This window comes from Schistocerca nitens, chromosome 2, assembly GCF_023898315.1.
Source record: "Schistocerca nitens isolate TAMUIC-IGC-003100 chromosome 2, iqSchNite1.1, whole genome shotgun sequence".
In the NCBI taxonomy this organism is placed as follows: domain Eukaryota; kingdom Metazoa; phylum Arthropoda; class Insecta; order Orthoptera; family Acrididae; genus Schistocerca; species Schistocerca nitens.
The window spans coordinates 255019-279560 of NC_064615.1; the positions used below are offsets into that span (position 1 = coordinate 255019).

Here is a 24542-nt window from a genome sequence, read left to right on the forward strand (position 1 = left end):
AGAAGGACTCGATTGGTACAACACATTCTGAGGCATCAAGGGATCATCAATTTAGCATTTGAGGAAAGTGTGGAGGGTAAAAATCGTAGAGGAAGACCAAAAGATGAATACACTAAGCAGATTCAGAAGGATGTAAGTTGTAGTAGTTGCTCGGAGTTGAAGAAGCTTGCACAGGCTATAATAGCATGGAGAGCTGCATCAAACTGGTCTCTGGACTGAAGACCACAACAACAACAACAACTGCCAATCAGAAACAGCTCTGATGTTGATGTTATAGTACGTTAAAAGATATGCTGAAAAATACTCAAGATATTAATACATTCATTAAAGCAAATGAATTACAAGGAACATATAGTCATAACACGTACCAAAATAAAGACACTGTAGGATATAGGAAGAAAGTGATTAACACAACCAGAAGTGAAAAGCACCAGCTAGAATTAACAGTAACTAATACGATGGTGACAAATATGTGCAATGTAGAGAAAATTTTTAACAAGCGTCTTATCAATGTTTCTGAAAAGTTATGGTTATCAGTTTCAGTAGATGAAGCCAAGGAATAACTTGGCCCAGCCAGTTCAAGTAACTTCTGTAATAGGAATATGTCCGTCTCTATATATGGCTGACGTAAGCCATTGTATAAAAAAGACAAAGGAATATCGACAAACTTCACCAGGTTCATCTTTGTCTGAAATCTCGAACATTTTAGAAAAGGTAAAAGCCCAGTCAACAAATATAAGAAGAAGGCGAACAGGAGAAAAAGAATGGTGTAGTCGCTAATTTTTGTACATTGGTACGAGGGAGTGTCATAAACAACATACTAAAAATCCGCACTGGTGGGGTGTCAACGTCACGGTGGGTCACTTCTTTATGTTTTTCTTGAATAACTCGGAAACCGCGGTTTCGAGAAAAATTGTTTACCAGCTAAAAAAATAAACTACATTAAATTTGCTGTAAAACATCCTATTCACTTTTTCTTTGAGACTAATAGTTTCCGCTTTGTAGGGGATGTAAATGTCTCAGATTATTAAAAATAGTGTATTACTACCATGAAAATAGGGTTTAGTTAAAACAAGTAGGTCTAGAGCAAATATTAAATGTGTGTATCACGTACAAGTGCAGTAGAGCTGTGTTAGGGATAAATTATGTTATCAGGGGTATAACAGGCGGGACGAGGGGCGACGTGTGCCGCCTGGAAATGGGAGGTAAGGTAGAGTGCTGGATTGTGGACATGCAGGCCCCTTCTTCACAGGTCTGCAAAATGAGAGCGAGCGGGTGATTCCGCACCCTATCTACCCAAGTACATCACAAGAAGCAAAATATAGGATATTTAACAAATTTATATCGACTCTCCGAAGCTTGCCTAATGAATCACTGGTGACGCAGGTGTGTGTGTGTGTGTGTGTGTGTGTGTGTGTGTGTGTGTGTGTGTGTAGGGGATGGGGGGGACAGGAAGGGGATATTTATTTTCCACAAAATACGTTAACACTACATGGAACACAGATAGGGGTTACTAATAATTGTAATGTGCAAGAAACGCATACTACATAAATCTTCGGAAATAATTGCCGTTAAACTAGTTTTATACCATTAAGACACTACTTCTAATAATTTGAAATTCTTCCGTTCCTTGCAACACGGAGACTAAGTTCTAGAGAATATATGAGTAGGTCTTTTGTAGGTGATATGTTGTAGTTTAATGTTGCACTGGGAAATATTTACGTTAGAAACCGCGATATACGAGTTATTCAAGAAGAACATGGAAAGTTATCTTTAAACGCTCACCCACCCCTACATTCACACCCCATCGGTGGGGATTTTTAGCAAGTTGTTAATGACACTCCCTCTTACCACTGTACAAAAATCTATGACTTTCATCTTGAAAGATCATGCATCTAAATTGTTGACCAGAATAATACACAGAATAAAGCAATGAATCTGTAACATGACGATCAGCTTGTCTCCAGAAAAGGTAAATGCACCGGAGAGGCAGTTCTGACCTTGCGGTTGATAATGGAAGCAAGATTGAAGAAAAGTCAGTATACGTTCATAGGATTTGTCGACCTGAAAAAAGTTTTCGACAACGTTAAATGAACCAAGATGTTCGAAATTCTGAGAAAACTGGGATTAAGGTACAGAAAAGATAGGCCACACACAATATGTGCAAGAACGAAGAGGCAACAATAAAATTGAAATACCAAGAAGAAAGAGCTCGGATTAAAAAGGGCGTAGGACGGGGATTTAGTCTTCCAAACCTACTGTTCAATCTGTACATTGCAGAAGCAATGACATAAATAAAAGAAAAAGTGAATGGTTATCAATGATAAAATTCGCTGACGACATCCTCAGTCAAAGTGAGGAAGAATTACAGGATCTGCTGAAAGGAATAAACAGTCTAATGAGTACAGAATATGGTCTGTGAAGAAATCAAAGAAAGACTAAAGCATTTGAGATGCGATACGGCAGAAGAATGTTGAAAATCAGGTGGACGGATAAGATAGGGAATGTGGGCATTCTCTGGAGAATCAGCGAGGAAAGAAAATATGGCAAACACTCACAAGGAGGAGGGACAGGATGCTATGACATCTGTTAAGACGTCAGGGAAAACTATGGTAACAGAAAGAACTATAGAAGATAAAAATATACAAGAAGACAGATTTGAATACACCCAGCAAATAACATTTAGGACGTAGGCTGCAAGTGCCACTCTGAGATGAAAAGGTTACCGCAGCAGAGGAATTCGTCGCGGGTCGCATCAAACCAGACAGAAGATTGAAGACTAAAAACAAAAACTTACGCATTATTAACAATTTCTGGGGAACAAATAAAACCTCTTCTTTGCCACGCATCATACTGAACAAATGTGTGGTAGCTCCTGTAAATAATAAAATAAAGATTTTGTTTTATTTTCAACTGTTTTGGAGAGATTGTACAACTGTTAATTTGCTTCAAACATCTCAATTTTATGCGCAATATTTTATCGCAGTATAGTTCACTTAAGTAATATTTTTAATAATGCCTCAATTTTTTTAAACCTACTTGCAGTGTTATACTGTTTGCTAAATATGTGTAGCAAGATAGTTTGTTGTGTGTGTGTGTGTGTCTGTGTGTGTGTGTGTGCGCGTATCGGAGAGTTTGGGAATTCTGCCGAGGACAGAGCATGACCTAGGCACTCCTGAGAACCATTTCGCTTTGAGATCTGTGAAAGCATGTACACATTACCATATCTTTTTTTCTTTTTCGTAAATGTGCATTAGGTACTTTGTCTTATGACATATTATAAATCCTTGAGGATAACGTCAGTTTGGATTTATGAAACATGTAGTCCATCTAGTCTATAATGAATCTGACCATTTGCGTACAAGCAGTTGAATACGAAGTCGCTGTCTCATGAGTTACGATATTTTCACGTTCCGATCATCACAGAACAATGTGATAGCTTCGAATGGAGAACCGGGGCGTTCGCTGTAGTTTTGCAGAAGGTGGTCTGTTAAGAAATGACGAGATTTTCTACAGAACTAGCGAGAAGAGGAATATGTGCAGAACACTATATCAAGAAACAAGATGACGAGACGTGTTATAACATCCATGATTAACTTCCACGGCACTAGAGGGAACCGTAAAGGGAATCAAGCTGTACGGTAAGACAGGGATTGGAAAACACTCAACAAATAATGGAGGACGTTGGGAAGAGATTGGCGCAGGAGTACAAGTTGCGGCAGGCTGCGTCACATCAGGGAGAAGATAGATGATCCGAGAAAAATAATGAACAGCAAATTCAGTTCCACACATTGTCAGTAGGACGGAACCAGTAATTTTCTTGACGCAAATTGCGATTACGGAAAAAATCTTGGTCGCACAATTCTTTATTAAATGTTACGCGTTTCAAAAAATCATCGGGAGACGTAAACAGTGAACAATGTACAGAAATTATGAAAAATACGTAACACAAACCAGTATAACGCATAATCGTGACAGACACTGTTTGAGTAATTATTTCAATACTTAATCTAACCCGGTCTCAACAAACTGAGCACATGAACTGTATATAGTATTAAAGTTCTCATTTCATAAATATTTCACAAAGAGCAATCTTTATGAAATGAGAAATGCGTTGCTATATATAGTCCATACGCTCAATTTATTGAGCCTAAAACTAGATTCATGTGTAAGTACTGAAATAATTGCGCATACAATGTTTGTCACGATTGTGTGTTACTTACTTTTCATGATTTATGTACATTTTCCACAGCTTATGTCTGACGATGATTTTTCTAAACCCGTAACATTCAATAAAGAATTATGCGATAAAGACTTTTCCATGATTGCAGTTTGTATTAAATCTGAATGGTTGTCTACCTCTACCATGGAAGAATTCCGGGATCGAGTAATGGAAATCAATTTTTCCTAATTTCTTAAAAGTACAAGTAAAAAAGTCTCTTTTCACATTTGATTTTACAATGTCGAAATTTTTTGCTGCTAGTGAACGATTTGTAGTGTTTAAACCTTGTTCCGCTAGAATTATTGGCATTCTCAGTATGACAGGTAAATTATAATCCTGTCATGTATGATATAACCATAATTACTGATAGATACTACTCATAACATTTTTTCCATATTTGCATGTAACAATGTGGTGATCCTCACGCTTCATCCAAAACAGAGATTTAGCATACTCTATAATACTGTGATTGTTAAGAAAAACACAACTAAAAAGATTTTAACGAAAGAATGTCTGCAGTAATTATTGTATGCAGGAGGATTTGCGGTAAGTTCATGAACCCACAATCCTTACGGGAAGTAGAGGCGATAATTAGGCTATATTTATTTGCATAAATTAATAATCCGGTTAACACTAAATGAACCAAATAATTTTGCAAAAAGATATTAAATGAAAGTGATTGGTGATGTTAATACAAAGGGAAAAAATGACTGGTGGGCACAGATAATCCTATACTTTTTCATGGTAACCCACATTAAACATATTAGTAAGAACATATACTACTATTAACCCATGTGAAGTGTGTTTCCTATTATCATGTTAATTAGTACATTTCGTAAGTCCAATTTCCATCTCAAAGCTGCACCTGGTTAAAAGCGGGGACATCCGTTCGCATGTCCAAACAGATTTTGTTTATTAGTCTCACATACTCACTCTCATGCTCCGCTGTTTTCTTCGTCAAATACTCGACCATCTGATGTCCAATCTCGGTCATTAGTAAGAACATGTTCTTCATCTTCATCGAAGAGAAAGCTGGGCTCAGGGTGCATCGCATGTCGTGCCACTCTTTACCTAAGGTGGAAAAATGACGTGAAGATTATGCAGTGCATTTGTTCCCTACAAAATGGGCAGAATTGTAACTGGAACAAAAGATTTGCATATTCTACGCTGCTCTTAGCTTTTAGCATCTGATTAAGGCCATGATGCTCTTTCCTTAAGATACAAAAAAATTTTGTGATTGCGTAGTGCATGTGGATTCTGTACAAAATAGGCAGTACCTAAACTACTTAGAGTAAGTTGTGATATCTGATTAGGATGTATCATGGAGTGTAATTAAAAGAAGATACGAGACATGCCTTGTTAACTTTAATTACGCTGAACAAAATTTATGATGTAGTATAGTAATAGACTGAGAGAAAGCTTTTCACAATGTTGACTGGAGTACTCTCTTTCAAATTCTGAAGATGGCAGGTGCTAAATATAGGGAGCGAAAGGCTGTTTACAATTTGTACAGAAACCAGATGGCAGTTATAAGAGTCGAGGGGATGACAGGGAAGCAATCGATGGGAAGGGAGTAAGACAGGGTTGTAGCCTATGCCCGATGTTATTCAATCTGTATATTGAGCAAGCAGTAAAGGAAACGAAAGTAAAATTCGGAGTAGGAATTAAAATCCATGGAAAAGAAACAAAAACTTTGAGCTTCGCCGCTGACATTGTAATTCTGTCAGAGCCAGCAAAGAACCTGGAAGAGCGCTTCAACGGAATGGACAGTGTCTTGAAAGGAGGATATAAGATGAACATCAACAAAAGCAAAACGAGGACAACGGAATGTAGTCGAATTAAATCAGGTGATGCTGAGGAAATTAGATTAGGTAATGAGACACTTAAAGTAGTAAAAGAGTTTTGCTATTTGGGGAGCAAAATACAGAAATTTGTTAACATCGTGTATAGATTTAAATGTCAGGAAGTCGTTTCTGAAAGTATTTGTGTGGAGTGTAGCCATGTATGGAAGTGAAACAAGGATAAATAGTTTAGACAAGAAGAAAATAGAAGCTTTCGAAATGTGGTGCTACAGAAGAATGCTGAAGATTAGATAGGTACACCACATAACTAATGAGGAGATATTGAATAGAATTCGGGAGAAGAGAAATTTGTGGCACAACTTGACTAGAAGAAGGGATCGCTTGGTAGGACATGTTCTGAGGCATCAAGGGATCACCAATTTAGTATTGGAGGGCAGCGTGGAGGGTAAAAATCGTGGAGTGAGACCAAGAGATGAATACACTAAGCATATGTAGGATGTAGGTTGCAGTAGGTACTGGGAGATGAAGAAGCTTGCACAGGATAGATTAGCACGCAGAGCTGCATCAAACCAGTCTCTGGACTGAAGACAACAACAACAACATGGTAATAATTTCAGAAACAAAGCCATTGCTCAGTGATAAGACCATAATTTGACGTAAATAGCTTATAATAGTTTTGCTACGGTTGGAATCTCCTGTCGACGATTTTTTCCGTGTTTGCGAGTTAAATGTGGGTTTTTAAAATTCAGGTTCTGAAAATCACGCTTTTTATGTTTACACCAACATTATTCGACACTCATGTATCACCTTCCGTATATCTCGATTTATTTCTGTAAAAAAATTAAACCAATTTAGTGGTGGTTTTTCTATTTAGAAACTAAAAACTGTAGCATTTGCATTTTGTTTATTTTGTTTCGATTGCTCACCTGAAAAACCACACATACCCGCCGCAAGTTGCAGTCTGGCAACTAACATAAAACAGGAAGATTGTGGGTGAAGTAAATTTTGTTTGTTTTCTTACATAACAGATGCATATAACGTAAGCTAGCAAATTTTGTATAGCCACGTGACGTGTGCATATGTCATAGGCTGGTATATTGAAACAGAGTCAAAGAGATTCCTCCATCATAAAACAAATTAAAATACCGTAAATAATCCAGGACTAAAACATATGATCATGAAATTGATTTCCGTATTATGATGCATCATACAAAATATATATACATAAAGCAATATATGTCACATCATACATACAGAAATCTATTTCATGAACATGTGGCCGGCCGAAATGGCCGAGCGGTTCTAGGCGCTACAGCCTGGAACCGCGCGACCGCTACGGTCGCAGGTTCGAATCCTGCCTCGGGCAAGGATGTGTGTGATGTCCTTAGGTTAGTAAGTTCTAGGGGACTGACGACCTCAGAAGTTAAGTCCCATAGTGCTCAGAGCCATTTGAACCATGATCATGTGACTACAAAAAATTTGACATATGCACGTGACTACAATAATTTTTCCCCGACCCAGAACCTGTCTACGAGTATAAAGACAAGGCTTCCGATCCAGATTCTATACTAGTCAGGTTCCTTTCAGACTATGCTGATACAATAGCTCCCGACTTAGCAATCAGATACAACCGCTCGCTCGTGAAAAGATCCGTACCCAAAGACTGGAAAGTTGCACAAGTCACACCAGTACCCAAGAAAGGAAGTAGGAGTAATCCGCTGAGCTACAGACCCGTATCGCTCACTTCGATTTGCGCTGGGATTTTGGAACACATACTGTGCTCGAACATGATGTTCTAGCAGACGGCATTTCCCGATGTAAGCGAGAAATCAGCCGAAAAGTCACAGTAAATACAAAAATACAAAAAATGCACAAGTCACACCAGTACCCAAGAAAGGAAGTAGGAGTAATCCGCTGAGCTACAGACCCGTATCGCTCACTTCGATTTGCGCTGGGATTTTGGAACACATACTGTGCTCGAACATGATGTTCTAGCAGACGGCATTTCCCGATGTAAGCGAGAAATCAGCCGAAAAGTCACAGTAAATACAAAAATACAAAAAATGCACAAGTCACACCAGTACCCAAGAAAGGAAGTAGGAGTAATCCGCTGAGCTACAGACCCGTATCGCTCACTTCGATTTGCGCTGGGATTTTGGAACACATACTGTGCTCGAACATGATGTTCTAGCAGACGGCATTTCCCGATGTAAGCGAGAAATCAGCCGAAAAGTCACAGTAAATACAAATCAACCTATTCTTAACGAACTGTTTTTCGATCTTAAAAGCAAATCAAAATGTAACTAACTTAATTACAGACCACTGATGATGTTTTACCTCAATAAAGCGAAACGTATCTGGTGAAAAAAACACTCATTTTTGTATTTGCAGCGACGGATCAAAAATACCATCATGAATTATGAATAACCTCGGATAAAAGGATTTATTGACAAACAGCCAACAAGGATTCAGAAACCATCCTTCTCCTGAAACACAACTAGCTCTTTATTATCGCGAGGTAGTGATTGCTATCGACAGTGGACGTCAAATTGATTCCATGTTTTTAGATGTCCAGAAGATTTTTGACACCATTCCTCACAAGCGGTTTCTAATTAAATTGCCTGTCTATGGAGTATCGTCTCAGTTTTGTGACTGGATTCGTGATTTCCTGTCAGAAAGGTCACAGTTTGTGATAACTGACAGGAAGTTATCAAGTAAAACGGAAGTAATATCTGACGTTCCCCAAGGGAGTCTTGTAGGCTCCCTGTTGTTCCAGATCCACATAAAAGATTTATGAGACAATCTGAACAGTCGTCTTATACTTTTTGCAGATCCTGTAATTTACCGTCATGAAAAGTCATCTGATGATGAGAACGAATTGCAAAATGATTTAGATAAAACATGTGTGCGGTGTAAAAAGCGGTACTTGACACTAGATGATGAAAAGTGTGAAGTTATCCACACGGGCACTAAAACCAATCCGCTAAATTTCAGTTACACGATTAATCACTGAAATCTAAAGGCTGTAAACACAACTGAATACTTAGGTATTTCAGATACGAATAACTTAATTGGAACGGTCACATAGATAAAGTTGTGGGGAAAGCACAGCAAAGATTGTGATTTATTCGCAGAACAGTTCGAAAATGTAACTAGTGCACTAAAGAGACTACTTACATTAAACTTTTCCGCCTTCTTCTGGAGTATTCCTGTGCGGAGAGGGATTGGATCAGGTAGGATCGATGGAGAACGTCGAAAAAGTTCAAAGAAGGGCAGCTTGGTTTATGTTATCACGAAATAGGGCAGAGAGTGCCACGCTTATAATACAATTTTTTTTTTGGGTCGCAATTATTAAACAAAGGCGTTTTTCTCTGCGGCGGGATCTTCTCATGAAATTTCAATCATCAACTTTCTCCTCAGAATGTGATGATGTTTTGTCGACGCCCATCTACGCAGGGGAAATCACCATCATAATAAAATAAATCAAATCTCGCACGGAAAGATTGAGGTGTTAGTTTTTCCGCGTGCTGTTCGAGAGTGGAGCTGTGGAGAAGTGGCTTAAAAGTGGTTCAGTGAACCCTGCGCCAGGCAGGCACTCCATTGTGGATTGCAGAGGAATCGCGTAGATGTAGATTTTACGTTAGTTGACAAACTGTACTTTGCGGCGCCTGGTACGAGTGGGTTCTTATAATGTTTCGTTGGTAATTGTGCAGTCTGTGATGATTGTGTTACTAACGTCACATTTTTGTAACCATTTGCAGTTGCTTCTTTTACCTGTTCTAATTAAAACTGAAGATGGCGTGCAGCGCAGACTGAAACTGGTAGTCGGTAGTAAAAGAAGTGGTCCAGATGGTGTTTATTTATTATAACAACAGACATAACGGTTTCCTACGACACAGTGTCATTTATAAAAATACAATAACATTGACGCAAGCAGCTAATCACGAAGAGAAATCACGAAGTAAAACATTCGTAATCTGTAGTTCATTGTACACGGAATACCCTTTTGTACCAATGAGTTCCTCTTACCTTTCAACGAAAACAGCATCCGCCGCAACATTGGATTATGTTTACTGTTGCCGAAAAGCACAAAGTGGTCTGTGAAGTGGTCAAAATCTTTAACAGTGACCGTCCGTATGATTTCAGGGTCTCTTATCATTACGAGTGGCACAGAAAACAGGAAGAATCCTCCGTAGGCGTTAGGGTCGAGTTTCTGGTACAGCTGGATGACGACGTCGTGCATGGCCAACTTGCGGAACGCCAGTGGCAGCATGTTCCCCACGAAAGGCAGCGGCCGCAGGGCCGGAGCGCCCTGCCGCGCAAAGTGTCTGCTCCAGCGGCGCCACCACACCACCACCACCACCACCACCACCACCACCAGCAGCAGCGGCAGCGTCCACCAGTCAGCCGACATCCTCTGCAGACAGCAGACACGCATGGAGCAATTTGTGAGAATAATCTGGCAATGTGGAGGTGCTATTGATATGATCAAAGAATGATTCACTCGAGACAAGATCAGAATCAGTGAAGATCATCATTATCAGTAATTGGACATCAGTTGCTGGATAAAGGTCTCCAGCAGATTTTCTGACGTATTTTCACCTACAAGTGAATATGATACTACTGCATATTTTTTAATATCATTAGGCTGGGCGAGGGATAACGTCTTTAGTTACGAATCCAAAGGACGCTGGTCTTAGGTTCGAGACCCGCCCGGGTAGCCGCGCGTGTTAACCTGACCGCTTCTGGCAAGGGCAGGCATGACAACGCCGGATCGAATCTGCTTGATGCCCCTTGTACAAGCTAGTTTCAAAACCTGGACAACATTACACGAGTGTCGTTCAATAAGTAATGCCCACATTTTTTTAAAAGCCATTTATATACATAGACTGCCTTCCAATGCTGCGCCAGCATTCCAGTCACAAACTGGAATGGTACGTGCCGGTAAACAGTGAACCGGACAAAGACGCATTTTCCAGCTACTGTTTGTGTGGTCTGTTTAGCATATGACGGTGATCTTGTCCAGATTCCAGAGTAAAATAAGATGGGCAGCACTGCAGGAGGTGCGTTTTACGATACTTCAGCCGCTCTAATGACATACAGGGCGACCATTATTGACCTATATGAAATAAAATCGTCACAGCTTCTGAACGGTTTGCGTTAGCACGTTCAATCTGCACCGTTGGTTGCGAGGCATGGTGCGAATTAGTATGCGAAGCCCACTTTCATCTGGATTGATTAATCAATAAGCAAAATTGGCCCATTTTGGGGGACTGAGAATCCGCATTTTGCGATCGATAAGTCTCTTCACCCGCAATGGGTGACCGTGTTGTGTGCCACGGAATAATCGGTGTGATATTCCTCGATGGCGTGGTGACTACCGAAAGGTGCGTGAACATTTTGGAAGATGATTTCATCCCCATTATAAAAAGTGATCCTGAGTTCGGCAAGCCGTGGCTCGTGCAAGACGGAGTTCGACCCCATCGAAGCAGGAGAGTGTTCGATGTCCTGGAGGATCACTTTAGAGGCCGCCTTCTGGCTCTGGGGTACCCAGAGGCCGCTGGCACGGACCTCGCTTGGCCGCCACATTCTCCAGATCCGAATACATGTGATTCTTTGTTGTGGAGCTACTGTATTGAAGACAAGGTGAAGCAATAACCTCAAAACCATTGCTGAGCTGGAAACAGCCATTCAGGAGGTCATCGACAGCATCCACGTTCCGACACTCCAGCGGCTCATGCATAATCTCGCTATTCGCTTGCGCCAATCTCCAATGATGGCAGGCATATCGAAGATGTCATAACCTAAATCTGAATATCTCGGTGACGTTTACATGTTGAATAAAGTGTGTGTATGCCGTAGTTTGTAATTAATTTACCTTTTTCTCATATAGTTCAATAATTGTCGCCATGTATATCGACTTAAAACTGAACTGCTGCGGATATTGTCCGAAATCGTTGGCTAAAAAATTTCCTGTGCGTGGCTTCGCATTTCTAAATCGCTCTCTTACTACCTTAATAGGATAGCTGACGAGTTCAGACGTATTTGCTGGCGCGTATTTTTGCGATTTTAGTGGTCGATCATTTAGCTACAGCGCAGCAGTACCACACGGTAGACGATTATTGCAGAACAATTCACAGTATTCTGCAGTACTGCCTGATGGCGGCGTCTGTTCACATGGTTTTGATGCACAGACATGCCATAATCGAAGCTGATCCGTTGCCGATTAGTCGTCTGTCTGGAGATACACAGGAAGCCCGGAATAAGGGTATCTGGCGACGCCGAGATTTAGGAGCAAATATTCCGGCGACAAAACGATGTATGGTATACTCCGTCGGCTTCTGGCATGTTCGGACTCACACATCTCGAGTTCAAGGAAATGACAGAGAAGATAAACATAGGCAACCTGAAGTGAAAGATCTGCCTTTCGAACCATCTCCCAGTGGAAAACCGGACAGCGACTCTCCTGATAGCGCTGTTGAGGCAAACGACGAATTTTATTACGATTTTGACTGAAAAATGTGAAATGGCGAATAAAATGTTTCAAAGTGGCAATTTTGACCTCTACTTCGCCATCAGTGACCTTAAAATACGTTATACTCAAAGTTTTACTCGAATCTGCTACATTTATGGTTTCCGATCAGCCAAAATATTCGCCATTTGGAATTCTGCAATTCCGACATCGGATTCGTAATCAGTAACCCCAGAAATCCAATAAGAACGCAGTTTTGTAGAATTTTATATCCAATTTTCTATTATATCTAGGTTTCGAATCGAGATGGCCCACTGTGCGACGGGTTAACGATGAGAGGTGAGCATGCCGGTCAGCCTGGACATGGTTTTTAGACGCTTTCTCACATCCCAGTAGGTGAAGAACAGGCTGTTTCCCATGTTCCGCCTCAGATACTCGCTACGCAAACATTTAGTGCACTTTCTCATACTTGCACAAAGAGTTCAATCTATACGCGTGTACACTGGGTATACCTCTTCGGCTCTGTTTTCATTTATTTATTTGGAACATGCTCCGTTACAATATTTGTTATACAACTTGTATTCACTGTGTGTGTGTGTAGAGTGTAGTGTAACATTTATCTTATGTGATGATGACGGTGACGATGATGATGATGAGGGAAGGGAGAGGGTGAAGCCCGCTGCGCTGCCAGCACGCGGCCCCCTGCTCGCGAGTAACACAGAGGGGGGGCCTCCGGCTTTGCGACCCCATCCGACGAACGGGTCACCATCAGTGGCCTCATAAGCACCTCACGAGGCACTGCGGAAAGGTGCAAAGGACTGTGGCGCAAAACCTGGCGACCAGGTTCTTAACGCCATCACGTCCCGTCCCCTTTCGGACTATCGATTAACTGGTTAATTACCTGCTAGTTTCTAATGAACGTATTATTCTAATCTCATGACTGTGTGATATAAGGACCATTCTAATCTTCATAGCTCTGATTTGATAACAATATGAATTTTTTTTCTATTGCAACTAATGTTTTAGTTCGATAAGTACAACTGCAACGTGTTAGGTTACCAGATAATTCGATGATTACTGTCATGATTGCTTTTATCATCTTCACTTTACTGCTACTACACATGTGACTAAAGGAAAGGCATATGTTCGTTGATCATTTTTAAAACCATCTGCCCAAATATAGTAATTATGTAGTTCCTTCCATATATAGGGAATACTTTTAGATTTAATGTCAGAAAACTCCAGTTTGTCGATAATCACTTTAAAGTTAAGTTAATTGCTGAAACCTTTATTTGAGAGCAGAAATCGTGTTACCTTTATTTATTTATTTATTTGTGCTTAGCAACGAGGCTCGTAAAATGTGAAATCTGGAGATAAAACACTATCCAAAATGCAGGGATGTTAAAGTCTGCCGTTAAAATCCAAGTGTACACTTTAGAGATGACTTGGTCAGACTGTTGTGAATCATATGGGAGTTACATTGCTTCTGATTAATATCTCCCTCATTTTTGTGTGTCGTGTTTAATAAACTACCGGAAAGACCGTATGCAGTATGCAATACAGTAATAAAAACTGATAACTTATCATGGTAACAGTACAAAAAAGTCTGCCTTCTTAAGGTAAAATACCCCAAATCGTTACTAATTAGCAAGAGAAAGGTAAACACTCATTCAGTGCCACACTTAAGTCAATATTTTTGACAGAAGCAGAAAAAAGGGATTAATATGTGCGCAATTCTGTAAAGGTTGTGTCTATACATCCACTGACTTGGGAATAGAAGTAGCGATATAATGGTGGAGAGATTTTCATTCGATGTCTTTACTGATTGTTGATCTGCCTTCGAGATTCTAGTTACAGAGGAGGGAGAAGTACTGTCGCCACCAGTATTTGAACGGACAGCAAGCACAGTTTGCAATTTCATGTCCAAACACTTCACCCCTACGATAGCAGCAATCTGCTACAAACCTTTCCTTCCTGTCGCCTCAATTGTAGATTCGTCAGCTAAACAGTGATGTAAACAGCGAAACCAGCTGCAGTTTTTGTTGAAAATTATTGATTTCATTCCTTCTGTATCATCCTCTAAGGGAGAATCATTCAGGACATTTAATGAGAATGATACGATTTAGTGAGTGAATTTTGAAGGAAACTTTTCCACAAGTCCAGGAAGTAATTCGAAGGCCACATTGCGGCCAAATGTATGCTGCAATGTTGCCAATTCTCCATTAGACTGCTGACAGGCAGAAGACACCTGCTGACTCGAAAAGTCTCTTCAGCTTCTAACTATAGGACAAGCTAGCCCCGGTTGCTACTACTTTGGCGGGGATCTGAATTGACAAACGTAAAGGCCAATTAGCCACCGATTGCAGCCTGAACATCAGATATAAATATCGGGGGAATAATTTACGGGGCCCTCCTTTTAAGTAGCTGTCATAGCAATTTTTGTTATAATGTCTTATAAGAACTGCTAACTAAAAAAAGTTATTCTCCAGAAGCGATTAGGTTCTGTAGTACCATCTGACGCCGTTAACAGAATGAGTAAATAATACCATTTTTGCTATTAAATACGTGAAAATAATTTTTATGAAGTACGGTTTCTTTCGCACTACTGCTGACACAGAATAAAACAGATGAAACCACAGTATAACATTGATTACAAAACACGAACATCAAGAAAGACATCTCATAAACTGCTAATAACACAGTGTTCATCTACATCTCGCAAGCCGTGTATTAGTGTGTGATACAGGGCAGTTTCTACATCAATATCACTTCTCCAATTGTTTGCTCCAGGCAGGATTGTTTCGTGGGTAGGTCGATTGCTAGTAAGTATCTATGTACATTCTTATCTCTCTAATTTTATCGTCACAGTCTTTCTGCGAGATATAAGTAGGAAGAGGCAATTTATTGCCCGACTATTCAAGTTACCTACGGTGTAGGTATTAAACTGTAGACCATACCGCCGTGAAGACTGCCTCTTTTGCTGCGCCTTCACCTGGAATTGAATGAGCAACTCTCTGACGCTTTCGTGCTTACTAAATAATCCAGTATCTAAAGGATTACTTGGATCTTCTCTATTTTGGCTATCCTACCTGATGCAGATCTCAGAATGGTGAGCAGTATTTAAGTATTGATCAAACGAATGTAAGAAGTCAAGATTGTAAGAAGTCAAAAAACATTGCAACTATGTGGTCACTTGGTACTGTTTTCTGGAATCTCGTGGGCGAACAGAGCGTTCTGAGTTGCACACAATCATTGTTTATGGAAATCGTGTTGATTCTTACAGAGATTTTCAAAGTCCGAAACCTGTTTAATTTGCGAGCATGAAACATATTATGAAGTTCTACAACAGTGGACGTCAGAAATGCAGACCTATAGTTTTGTGCAATTTTCCGACGACCCTTCCTGAAAATAAGAATAACCTGTTCTTTTTCCAGTCATTAGGATGGCTCATCGCGACATCTACGGTAAAATGATGTTAGGAAAGGAGCAAGTTCTTTCGCATACTTTGCGTATAATCGAGTTGGTATACTTGCAGGTGCAGTGCTTATTCTTCTGATGAGTGATTTCTGTAGCTTTACTATCCCGTGGTCACGTAGTTCTGTATCTTTCTTGTCGTTCATGTGACGATTTATAGGGGGGACGAAGTTTCGTTGACAGAAGTTACTTAAGCCCATATTTAGTATGCACTATATTCAGAAAAATGAAATACAACTTATCACGATGAAGGTACAAAAACGTCGGTCTGATTAATTCAAAGTACCCCAAATCGTTAAGGATTATCAACAGATTATGTAAATTCGGCAGCGAAATGCTCTTTGTCTGTGTTCAGTCCACAGTCATACAGGAGCTTCACATAACTACCACAAAAGTTTGGAATTTAGCAGTGTGTGCAGATACATAAAGAAATAAAGTACAAATAAAGGAATAAATCCGAAAATTGTTGATTTGTAGTGATACGGCATGGAAAAATACATTTTCTTTGCCATTTGTTACCCATCTCTCTGTCTTTCCGTCTGCTAAGTCCTCTTGTTCTCAGGACATGTAATGGTATGAAGTAGAAATTTATGCCACGTGCTAAGGTCTTCGGTCCTGTAGCCGTGTAAATAAATTTAAGTTCCTAAGCTATTTCTCACGAAAGATACAGCCTGGTATGTCCAACGTTCTGATACTCGCAAACGCAATCCATAAAAGCTACAGACGAATGTTTGTCGGAAGTATTGGGCCTGTTGGTTTAACGGTAAAGTGCGCACCTGCAATGGATTTTTCAGGTTTCATTTTAACCTCGTGTTCACCTCTCAATGATGTAACGATTGGCCAGTAACATCGCGTGTTTCGGTTTACCAATTTAACTGTACTTGGCTTCTCCCCACTTGGATGACTGGAGTAGTTTAGGGACACACAAGTCACAGACGTTGTGTCCAATACAAAAACTTGCACCAGGGCATTAAGCAAAAGGAATTACTGTTATCTGAGAACGTAATTGTGTTTGTACAATACTTTTCAAATTATTCGCTTTCGGTATTGTGTTTTCCACTCAGTTTTAAATAAAAATAATCTCTGTTCTATGCTCCTGAAGGTACTGGAGTCCTGCCTGCACAAATAACTCAAAGTAATATGCCTTCTCATTGATGTCAAACACATTCACTTTGATGGCGTCATCGGATTTGACATTTGCCATGTGAAAAAAAATATTTTCCCATAGTCGTCTTGATCTTCTTGATGAATGATCACAAAATAATTTAAAATCAATAGTCCTTTGAATGACTGAAAAAGAGTGAAATAGACTAATTGAGTTATGTGTATATTATGGCTTTCTTCTTTCAATTAAATGTCTTAGCTGGTGATGATCAGTGGTTTTCGATTTATTTATATTACACCTTCATTGAGAAAAAGTTTGAGGCAAACACAATTTCCTTTTGTTCATAGTAACGTAAAAGCTTAATAAGAGTAATCGAACGGTAAACAAAACGTCCTTTTGTCATAAAGTTTTCTCCCTAATGGCACAATGGATTCAGTATCGTGTCCAATTTCCATCCTTCACTATAACAGAATTTAGCCGCCAGGGTACAGAGGCAACAAGTTTCCGGATGAATCTGTTATTCTGCGACAGCTCTTCCCATGAATCATGAACTGCTTCGGACAGCTATGCCTCGGTTGTTGGTGTAGGTCTTCTACACTTAATAATTTTCTCCATCTCTGCCCACACGTGTTCTACAGGATTGAGGTCAGCACCTTTTGGACGCCAGTCCAGGAGGTCGATGTCTCCATTCATTTGAAACCATTGTTTTTCACAATTCGCAGTATGGACTGGGGAACTGTCATGTTGGAATATTATACTGCCTCCCGAAAACCTCTGACGAACCGAAGGAAGCAGTTGTCTTGTGACAGCCAGAGCGAGAGCACCAGCAGCAGCGAGTACTGTTTGTATAAAGCGTTTATTTTGCACTTTGTTTACGACCTTCCACTAAGGAAGGGATTCTATTTGTGTTTATCTGCTCTGCATAGTAACTAACAGTTCTTGATAAAACTTTACGTAGTTTTCGTGTTAGATTTCTTAGTGTTTTCTTGATCGTTTAGAACAGAAAGCGCCCTAAAACCGTCTTTTGTTTGTTTCGCGGCCGTTAGCCACTAGTCACTTGAATCAGCAGTTGTCGTGTGACAGCCAGAGCGAGAGCACCAGCAGCAGCGAGTACTGTTTGTATAAAGCGTTTATTTTGCATTTTGTTTACGACCTTCCACTAAGGGAGGGATTCTATTTGTGTACTATAGCACCAGCAGCAGCGAGTACTGTTTGTATAAAGCGTTTATTTTGCATTTTGTTTACGACCTTCCACTAAGGAAGGGATTCTATTTGTGTTTATCTGCTCTGCATAGAAACTAACAGTTCTTGATCGCTAGGAGAGAAATTTATTTTGTACTTATTTGCTGCGCTTAGCTTTTAAATAGTTTTTCTGGGAAAACCTAGCGTAGTTTTCGCGTCTCGTATTTCAGTGAGTGTTTCTTGATTATCAGAGCAGCTCATAAAAAGATTATCTTGGGAATTTGTCACCGTATAGAGTAGGGTAAACATAGTCATGTGTAGGGACTGTGGTTGTTGTGAGCGGACGCAAGGAGAATTGGCCACTCTTCGGGGGCAGGTGGAGGCTCTGTCTGTTAGGCTCATCGAGCTCGAGGCGCAGGCGTCGGCTCGTAGTGGCGTTGGGGCAACTGTGGTGAGACCTATGCCTACTTCGGTGGCCTTGGAATCACATGGAACCCCTGATGTCGCTGCGTCTTCCGGCAGTGAGCATCTTACCGGTCAGCCATCACTCCAGGGTGAATGGCGGACAGTGGTGGGCTCGCGCGAGCCTGGCCGAAAGGCGAAGGTGGGATCTGGCCGCGTGGCGGCTGCCTTACCCCTTTCCAACAGGTACGGGGTGCTTCCTAGTGGTGATGACATCGTTTCCGAGCCACCACAGGATGCCTCGCCTGTTGGGCCAGTGGCCGATTCTCCGGCAAGGTCCCGACAGTCACAGAGGGCGGGCCTATTAGTTATAGGGAGCTCCAACGTTAGGCGGGTTATGGAGCCCCTCAGGAAAATAGCGGGTAGGTCGGGGAAGAATGCCAGTGTGCACTCGGTGTGCTTGCCGGGGGGTCTCGTCCGTAATGTGGAGGAGGCCCTTCCGGCAGCTATTGAACGCACTGGGTGTGACCGGCTGCAGATAGTAGCACATGTCGGAACGAATGACGCCTGCCGCTTGGGTTCTGAGGCCATCCTTGGTTCCTTCCGGCGGCTGGCTGATTTGGTGAAGACAACCAGCATCGCACGCGGAGTGCAAGCTGAGCTTAATATCTGCAGCATAGTGCCCAGAGTCGATCGCGGTCCTCTGGTTTGGAGCCGTGTGGAGGGTCTAAACCAGAGGCTCAGACGACTCTGCGACTATAATGGTTGCAAATTCATCGACCTCCGTTATTGGGTGGAGAACTGTAGGGCCCCCCTAGACAGGTCAGGCGTGTACTACACACCGGAAGCAGCTACTAGGGTAGCAGAGTACGTGTGGCGTGCACACGGGGGTTTTTTAGGTTAGAGGGACCCCCCCTTGGGCGAAACGGTAAAATACCTGACGGCTTACCAGAGAGAACATTATCATCGTTGATAAAGATCGTCCGTCCTCAGAGACCAAAAACAGGAAAAGTTAACGTAATATTGGTAAACTGCAGGAGTATCCAGGGCAAGGTTCCTGAATTAGTATCTCTTATTGAAGGAAATAGTGCGCATATAGTATTAGGAACGGAAAATTGGTTAAAACCGGAAGTGAACAGTAACGAAATCCTAGACACAGAATGGAATATATACCGCAAGGATAGGATAAACGCCAATGGTGGAGGAGTATTTATAGCAGTAAAGAATTCAATAATATCCAGTGAAGTTATTAGCGAATGCGAATGTGAAATAATCTGGGTTAAGTTAAGTATCAAAGGTGGGTCAGATATGATAGTCGGATGCTTCTATAGACCACCTGCATCAGCAACCGTAGTAGTTGAGCGCCTCAGAGAGAATCTGCAGAACGTCGTGAAGAAGTTTCGTGATCATACTATTGTAATAGGGGGAGACTTCAATCTACCAGGTATAGAATGGGATAGTCACACAATCAGAACTGGAGCCAGGGACAGAGACTCTTGTGACATTATCCTGACTGCCTTGTCCGAGAATTACTTCGAGCAGATAGTTAGAGAACCAACTCGTGAAGCTAACGTTTTAGACCTCATAGCAACAAATAGACCGGAACTTTTCGACTCCGTGAATGTAGAAGAGGGTATCAGTGATCATAAGTCAGTGGTTGCATCAATGACTACAAGTGTAATAAGAAATGCCAAGAAAGGAAGGAAAATATATTTGCTTAACAAGAGTGATAGGGCACAAATCGCAGAATATCTGAGTGACCACCATCAAACGTTCATTTCTGAGGAAGAGGATGTGGAACAAAAATGGAAAAAATTCAGAAACATCGTCCAGTACGCCTTAGATAAGTTAGTACCGACTAAGGTCCAAAGCGAGGGGAAAGATCCACCGTGGTATAACAATCATGTACGAAAAGTACTACGGAAACAAAGAAAGCTTCATCATAGGTTTAAGAGTAGTCGAATCATAGCTGATAAGGAAAAGCTGAACGAAGCGAAAAAGAGCGTAAAGAGAGCAATGAGAAAAGCATTCAACGAATTCGAACATAAAACATTGGCAAACAATCTAAACAAGAACCCTAAAAAGTTTTGGTCATATGTAAAATCGGTAAGCGGATCTAAATCCCCTATTCAGTCACTCGTTGACCACGATGGCACCGAAACAGAGGACGACCGTAGAAAGGCAGAAATACTGAATTCAGTGTTCCGAAACTGTTTCACTGCGGAAAATCGTAACACGGTCCCTGACTTCAGCCGTCGCACGGACGCCAAAATGGAAAATATTGAAATAAACGATATCGGAATTGAAAAACAACTGCTATCACTTAGTAGCGGAAAAGCATCCGGACCAGACGAGATACCCTTAAGATTCTACAGTGATTATGCTAAAGAACTTGCCCCCTTTCTATCAGCAATTTATCGTAGATCTCTGGAAGAACGTAAAGTACCTAGCGACTGGAAGAAAGCGCAGGTCGTTCCCATTTTCAAGAAGGGTCATAAATCAGATGCGAATAATTATAGGCCTATTTCGCTTACGTCAATCTGTTGTAGAATAATGGAACATGTTTTGTGTTCTCGTATTATGACGTTCTTAGATAATACAAATCTCCTTCATCATAACCAACATGGATTCCGCAAACAGAGATCATGTGAAACTCAGCTCGCCCTATTTGCCCAAGAAATTCACAGTGCCGTAGACACTGGCGAGCAGATTGATGCCGTATTCCTGGACTTCAGGAAGGCATTTGATACGGTTCCGCACTTACGTTTAGTGAAAAAAATACGAGCTTACGGAATATTGGACCAGGTTTGTGATTGGATTCAGGATATCCTAGAAGAAAGAACACAACATGTCATTCTTAACGGTTCAAAATCTGCAGATGTAGAGGTAATTTCGTGAGTACCGCAAGGAAGCGTGATAGGACCTTTATTGTTTACAATATACATAAATGACTTAGTTGACAACATCGGTACCTCCGTGAGGCTATTTGCAGATGACACGGTTGTCTACAAGAAAGTAGCAACATCAGAAGACTCGTACGTACTCCAGGAAGACCTGCAGAGGATTAATGAATGGTGCGACAGCTGGCAGCTTTCCCTAAACGTAGATAAATGTAATATAATGCGCATACATAGGGGCAGAAATCCATTCCAGTACGATTATGCCATAGGTGGTAAATCATTGGAAGCGGTAACGACCGTAAAATACTTAGGAGTTACTATCCGGAGCGATCTGAAGTGGAATGATCACATAAAACAAATAGTGGGAAAAGCAGGCGCCAGGTTGAGATTCATAGGAAGAATTCTAAGAAAATGTGACTCATCGACGAAAGAAGTAGCTTACAAAACGCTTGTTCGTCCGATTCTTGAGTATTGCTCATCAGTATGGGACCCTTACCAGGTTGGATTAATAGAAGAGATAGACATGATCCAGCGAAAAGCAGCGCGATTCGTCATGGGGACATTTAGTCAGCGCGAGAGCGTTACGGAGATGATGAACAAGCTCCAGTGGCGGACACTTCAAGAAAGGCGTTACGCAATACGGAGAGGTTTATTATCGAAATTGCGAGAGAGCACATTCCGGGAAGAGATGGGCAACATATTACTACCGCCCACATATATCTCGCGTAATGATCACAACGAAAAGATCCGAGAAATTAGAGCAAATACGGAGACTTACAAGCAGTCGTTCTTCCCACGCACAATTCGTGAATGGAACAGGGAAGGGGGGATCAGATAGTGGTACAATAAGTACCCTCCGCCACACACCGTAAGGTGGCTCGCGGAGTATAGATGTAGATGTAGATGTAGATGTACTCCAGTATTTGGCAGTAGTAATGACTAGCAAGCGGACGGCCCAGTTCCCACAAAACGCCAAACCCATCTGCTGATATCCATCCCCAAACTGTGACAGAAGTTCGGCCACACCTTTTCCTGTGATAAACATAGTTTCTGTCAAATCTCACTCCACGTGGACGGTATACAAGGACAGAACTATTTGGCGCAGTGGTAAACACCTTCTAGTCCGTAAATATAACTTGCTTCCAGTATAAAAGTGACTTATTCCTGTACTCCAGAGCTTAGTTTAACCTGGCAGCCCTACGTTGCTCTTTCAGCATTTCCATAACAGCAGATTTTCGTCCACACCTTCCCTTCTCGTTGAGACGTCGTCTTATGGTCGACCTGCTCACGCTTAGCTCGAGGATGTTCCTTATTTCTGCGCTGGTCCTGAATGGGTCGTCATCACTGCATCTGAGTCTTACATTCTGCAATCGGTATGCATCCATTGCACACGAAATTACTGTTACGGTATAGTGGTGGATCCTGGTTTGATAATTGCGTGGTGCGGGTTCTATTCTCAAATAGGTCGTTCACTCACTAACGGATCTACTCCATCTCTAGTAACGCCAAGTGAAGAATATTATGTCACACTGTAATCTCCCCACGGAAAATTACCCTCTACCACGCCATAATTAATAATGGTCAATCAAATCATCCACATTTATTTACGTTTGAAAAGTATCTGATCAGATTTCCTAGTAATATATGCGCCGACAGCTCGTCGACGCCAAGGTATTTTTCTAGTACGTTTATTCTTTGGAACAACAGAGGTACAGATATGTATGCTCCATGGTTATTATAGAGGGAGAAAGGAACAGCTTCGGAAAGTATCGGTTGGAAGATTATCGGATTGCTAAAAGAGATTTATTTACTCTTCATCGCGCTAAAGCGAGTTAGAAAGAGTTTGTGCCGCTAGCGTGATAGATAAAGAGAAAGAAAAAACCTGTAAAAGAAAATTACATGAGACTTGGAACCAACACAAAACGGAACATGTACGGAAATGGATTCAATATACAATTTTCCTCAGAAATAAGGTTTGTGACCATTTTATTCTAGAGTGAATGACGAATGAGTTCTCTGTCTGAACCATTGATGATTGTCTGGGCCCTGTAATTAATTGGGAAGTTTCAGCTGTGACGAAGAGAGCCTGCAATCTCTGAGTTTTTTTGAAATCGTCCAAAAAGGCTTCGTCCACATCTGAAATTTTAGATCTGTCGAAACTGAACGAATTGTTCAAACGATCGATTTTCCCAACTGAATGCAGCGCTTAATAATAATAACAAATGTAAAGATCTTTTCTAGCAAGCCAGCCGCTGAATATTAAGACGAAGGACTCCACCAGAGATTCTACTAGGCTGATTTCACGTAAATAATATAGTTAAACTGTACACAGATAAAGGACAGAGAGAGAGAGAGAGAGAGAGAGAGAGAGCGAATGAAATCCTAGCAATTACTCAGAATCCTCCATTAGCATAATTGTTTGTCTGTCTTTTCACGGATCAGCCTAATTAGAAAACACGAAGCCCTGACTTTATTGTACCGATTTAGGTGTGAGAGTGAAAGAGCGATAAAGGCGACAGATACACTTCTGTACAGACAAAACATTACACCAAGTTAGCGGCAAGCTGCATTCACACATAGACTTTCATCATTTACAAAGTAGTGAGAATTCATTATAACACCATAGTTCAGAATCCGCATAAACACCATATCCCTTTGCCAGCAACAGGGTCAGAGTCTGTTTAAACTGCGCCACAAGAAAGGCGGTAGTCGCAGAAGACAGAAATTCTGTTCGAGTAAACATGCATTAATTTTTTTTTCATTTAATGACCTAATGGGCATTGCGTTCACAGTGCTCATATTTAATGTAAATTTGAAACATAGAAAATTTTGGTGATGGAGTGGAGTTCGAATGCGGTTCTCTATGGATGGTACGTATATGGTTGGAATCCTGGTCCAGTACAAAAATATAATTTCCTTGTAAGCCATAGTGTGTGCACACTGAAGTATTAGCGAAACATAATTTTCATTTTTAATGTCGCTT

The 24542-nt window shown here is 41.0% G+C and overlaps 1 protein-coding gene across 2 annotated transcripts in view; it reads right to left on the minus strand.

The window, feature by feature from the left end:
- Nucleotides 1-10441, minus strand: part of LOC126235655 (cytochrome P450 9e2-like) — a 72158-nt gene extending 61717 nt beyond the window's left edge. For both annotated transcript variants that reach the window (XM_049944371.1, XM_049944370.1), the window contains exons 1-2: nucleotides 10054-10441; nucleotides 5156-5293 (exon numbers count right to left, since the gene is read on the minus strand). In XM_049944371.1, the coding sequence (XP_049800328.1) occupies nucleotides 5156-5293; nucleotides 10054-10438 (523 nt within the window). In that variant the 5' untranslated portion in view covers nucleotides 10439-10441. The remainder of the gene's footprint in view (nucleotides 1-5155; nucleotides 5294-10053) is intronic.
- Nucleotides 10442-24542: the final 14101 nt, after the last annotated feature.